At 44.6% G+C, this 5,060-nt stretch overlaps 1 protein-coding gene across 1 annotated transcript in view; it reads right to left on the reverse strand.

Annotated features, from left to right (window-relative positions):
- Window positions 1-210: 210 nt before the first annotated feature.
- stau2 (staufen double-stranded RNA binding protein 2) overlaps window positions 211-5,060 on the reverse strand; it is a 109,998-nt gene continuing 105,148 nt past the window's right edge. Inside the window, 1 exon segment of the mRNA XM_083778567.1 lies at window positions 211-1,979. Within this exon segment, the coding sequence (XP_083634693.1) occupies window positions 1,895-1,979 (85 nt within the window). The 3' untranslated portion in view covers window positions 211-1,894.

Genomic DNA, 5,060 nt, shown 5'->3' on the forward strand with positions numbered 1-5,060 from the left:
GGGGACCCCCCAAAATAATTTGGCAACCCCCCCAAGGGGTCGCGACCCCCAGGTTGAGAAGAGAACCCCTGACTTAGAGGAGGTCCTCCTGCCTGAAGAGACTTTAAGGATTACAGTTTTACGGTTACTGTGTCACTGCATCTTATTTCAGAGACACTTTCTCCACACCTGTACTGTACCTGCACAAACAAGAAAGACAAGAAAACACAGTTTTTCCCACATGAACTGAGGTGATTTTACTGCATTTCGGCAACAGAAACAGCCTTGCTTGTTATTATTACACATTGCACTCACAGCGAAGACGACAGCTCCTCCATGTCAGTGAACAAAGTGATTCAAAGCGACCTTTGGGGAGAGGGAGCGGTCTGCTAAAAGACACATTTATGCTTCCGTCACAAATAGACGAGCTACAAGCTCATAACGCGTCACATCCGTGACACGTTGTAAGCTTGTAGGTTCGGCCATTTCCGACGCACGAAAGCGCCGTGTGACGAAGCATAAATCGGGGCTTAATCAATGGCAGACTCTACCGCTCAAAGATTCACTCTAGAATGCAGACATAAAAAAAAAAAAAAAAAAAGCACCTAGTTGATGCCTCGGCAGGGTCAATACAACACACACAATGGGTGTAGATGTGATCGACAAAACTGTGTGTGTGTGTGGGGTGGGGAGGGGAGGGGGGACCCGGACCACTGATGTAGAGCCACCGATTGCTTGATTACATGAAAAAACATGCAAATCAATATGGTTTGCTCATACTGAAATTTCCCTCGGGTGCCCTCTGGAACTTTGGGCGGACATGAGAAGAGGTGACGAAGCACCTCGCGGGTGGCCACTCTCGAATGTGAGTGGCTCGTATTTACGGGATTACAAAAATGACAATAATACTGACCGTTTGTCTGCCGTGTTTGTCGGTGAGGTGAAACAACTCCGGTGGTTCTAAGCCAGTGGCTGGGTCTTGTTAAAATGGGGACAGGTAATAAGAGCACACGGGAATTGAAAGGTTGGCCCAACCTTCGTTCCTGTGAGCGCGCACGTCTAACTGTTTTTACTGCTAACACCAGTTTTGTCCGTTTTGTCCACATGAAAAACTTTTACTTTGTGTTATTTTTCGGAATATGATATTCTTGCAAGTCATACACATCCATATAGATAGATGAACTCTTTTTTTTTTTTTTTTTCCTTTTTTTTTTTTCCTCTTAAGTCAGCATACAAGGTAAGCTGGGTGACTATATATGAAGACAACAACTACAACTTTCACAGCACTGGCATTGGTTAATTTTAAATACAGTACTCAAGCATTGTTAGATTATTAAAACAAAAAGAAAAATGAAAGAAAAAAACAAAACAAAAACAGAAACATAATACCCCCGAAAGAAATAAGCTACGGTAAGTTGGTTTCTCCCCTAAAATGTTTCCTTTGTATTTCAATGGCATGATGTACATATTTGTCTTTAACCATAAAAAAAAAGAAAAAAAAAGACGTCTATCCATAGGGGAAATTCTCTACGAAGTGTGTGTTCACTTTGGATTTCCCTTGATTTGATACAGTACCATGCATTTATATCGCTCACGTTACGGATTCAATATTGATTATTTGTTGTATTATTATTTTTGTGTTATTATTCCTCTAAATTCCATTGAAATAATTGATAAATGTTGAACGTGTTAGGATAGTGTTGTCTTCACATAGACTCAGGTAATGGTGTTTTTCTAGGTCCACATCCACCCTATTGCATGTTGACAGGTTATGCAGGATACAGTGGCAATCGTGGGGTGTGGGGTTGGGGTAAGGGATTAAAGCGGGGGTTAGGGGTTGTGGGTACGGAGGTGGAGGTCGGGGGGTGTTAGGTTGGGGGTGGGGGGGGGGGGGGGGGGGGTGGGGGTTCAGCTCCTAGACGACAGCCTTTGAATCCTTGCAGACCTGAGTGGTGGTGCCTGAGTTAGTCTGTTCAGTGTCCATCCTCTCTTCCTTCACTCTGCAAAACAAACAAAAAAACACATAGGCTCACAACAAACTAATAATACTACTACTAGACCCCACAGTCGCTCCCAGGACTCACCCGACCTAATCCGAGCTCACTTTGCTATAGTCTCTGGGTTGGCTCAAGCTAGAAGACAGAGTGCAGCATCTATCTTTCAATGGATCTGGTCTTTAACACATAGTGTGCTGGGGTATTCTGTGAGTTCAGGCTTGGTGATGCTGAGCGATTAACATTGGACGAAGGAACTTTTTTGGGGCCCACAGCGAAATGTTCTCTTATAGCGAGAATCACACCGCAGACATCAAAAGAAAGCCTAACTTGTCCACTTCAATTTAAAAAGAAAATCATGATTTTACCATCTTCCATTCTGGAGATATTGACCTTTTTCTGCTTTTGCCTGCACTCTGCTCGCTTGAAAAAACAGCAGAGATATGGAAGGTTGAAGTTGACAGACATTGACAGACTGAATGTCTACTTTTAGGAGGAAAACAATACACATTGATCCCATGTACAGTTTGGCACTGCTCACTTCACAGGGGTGTGATTTTTATTATTATTACAGTATTAGTTTTTTTCTTATGTTTCTTATGTTGTTTCTTATGAGTCTTCTGTTTCATACGGTATATAGTATGTACATGTCGCTATAGGCCTTATTTTGTGAATAATAGTTGTTCAGGTCCATGCCTTCTGTAAAATTCTCTCTGGTGGGCGCAAGCTGCATTCAATAGCCAATTACTGACAAACTGTACATGGGATCAATGTGTATTGTTTTCCTCCTAAAAGTAGACATTCAGGGCTTTCATTCAGTGTGTAGTATGTATATGATAATAATTTATTTATGTTTATTTTTATATCTTCCTGTCAATGTCTGTGACTTTAAACCTTTATAACTCGCTATGATGATAACTTCATGATGATTATGATGATTATGCGCGCCTCGCCTACTCTATCTCACATATCTGCTCATTGTCTCAATCGCAGTAACAGGGGGGGCAACAAAAGTATTGATCTGTGTAGGCTACATTCCACCGATCGTTTCAGAACCATAGTATAACGGTGAGACGCGTTACTGGATCGGTGAGGTTAGTGGTTGACATGTCTGGACATGCCGGGCAATGAAGCACTGAAGCACGTAGGAGCAATCAGCGATGGAAAAGAGCTTCATCAACGGTATCGAGAGAGATGCTAAGCCCGGCTGTGATATCGACAAAATGACAACTCGATGGAACTCGATGGAACACAACGGTTTAGGATGAGGACATGTGTATTCGTTATACATACAACCGGGTCGATGACGTCCCAGACGCCTTCATTGCGGTATTATCACTGCAATTATAATGAATAAAAAGGTTACAATCACACAACCGATAGTGACGGCTGCATTGGCTGGTGAAACGCTATGGTGATCTCCAACGAAAGTCAAAGCGGCCCGCTTGATCATGGTGGTCCCTCGATAATGTGATTCGTTTCGTGCATCTGTCCATGACTCCATGTGTGTTGCAAACGTTATGCAATGCCGATCGTTGCCGATTATTCTTATTCGCAGTGGGGTTTTATGGCTTATATACGGGCTGCGGGCAAATCGATGCTTACGGCTGCGTTCTATCTTTTTCCGAGAATGAGAGAGGTGCAAGGCACTGGGCAGTGGGGCACTGCGAATGCGATCCGAGACGGAGAGACCCCCCCACCCACAATCCTCCCTCGGGAGAAACCATGTAGAAACAGGAGGGGAGGGGGAATCGAGTGTTACTATTCTATTCACACACACATTTTAGATCCCCTGACATAGGCGTTGGTCTATGCCGGGCAGGCCGCCTCCATTACGTCGTAATGGAGGCGGCCTGCTCGGCATAGACCAACGCCTCTTTTCAGGAGGGGGGGGTTTCCCCCCGGATCACAGACCGGATCTTGGGAGAGGCAATCGGTGTCACTTTATATGTTGTCCGGGCGCATAGAAAGATGAACTAAAGTATTCAATAAAAAAGCTATAAATGCGTATAGATACGTCTTCAGCACACCGTGATCGGTAAACAGATGACGTATAGATACTGGTTCAGCAATCGATGTTAACATACTCAGAGGATCAGTGCCCTGATGTCAAACTACCTGTCAAGCTACTTCAGAGTGAGTGATCCCCATGGGCATGACACCAGAGGGAGCTCATCTGACCTCGTACCCCCCAAAACGGCTCAAACATGAGGGGGGAAAAAAACAAAAACAGTTTCCGGGAGGTGTACATATGATGGAAGTCCCGGACAATAGTTTCTCTGTATTAGGTCGTTAACAGGAGATGAGAAAAGGCTGGGAACGAGGCTGTTCAGACCTGCTCTAACTTGGGTCAGGGCCCTTCAGGGGGACCAAAGATTACAGTGAGACAGGTTATAGAGAGCTAGAAGTTGGGGTCAATTCACTTAATTAAAGTGAAAGCTAGTGGATAGTATTGGCTCAACCGCTTCTTTCAAGATGGGATGTACCCCCTCCAATTATCCCCCCCCCCCCCCCCCCCCCCCCCACACACACACACACACACACACACACACACACACACACACACTTTGGCAGGCTATTTAACAGTAACTGTGATCAGCTGTGGTTCCTGTTGCATGGTCCATTTCATCCAGACAGGAATTTATTTTCAGTCCAACGGACTGACATGCGAGAGCGGCATGTTCCAGGGGCAGTGAAAGGCGAATGACAGGTTTATACACAAACACCATCTCGTAGGTCACAGGCCAGCAAAACGAGGAGTTGGGTAGGAGGCAAAACTATATTTATTTATTTATTCTGATAAGGGGCAAATATCAGACCTACGTGGCAAAACTATTGGGCCAAAACCTGCCGTGAGAGAATGCTGAAACACCAGACCATAAATGACTTTTGGAGCGAGAAAGACGGAGAGAGAGGGAGGAGGGGGGGGGGTAAAGACAGGGAGATAGAGGGAGACACAGAGAGAGAGGAAGGAAGGGAGACCAAGAAATAACTGTTGAGTGATTAACTACTCAGGTCAAAGTATATGGTCCAAGTGTTTCCATATTCACCCCTCATCTCCGATGGTGACGTAAATGAAAACTGTTA

The sequence above is a fragment of the Protomyctophum parallelum genome (genome assembly GCF_964188405.1).
Source record: "Protomyctophum parallelum genome assembly, chromosome: 12".
In the NCBI taxonomy this organism is placed as follows: domain Eukaryota; kingdom Metazoa; phylum Chordata; class Actinopteri; order Myctophiformes; family Myctophidae; genus Protomyctophum; species Protomyctophum parallelum.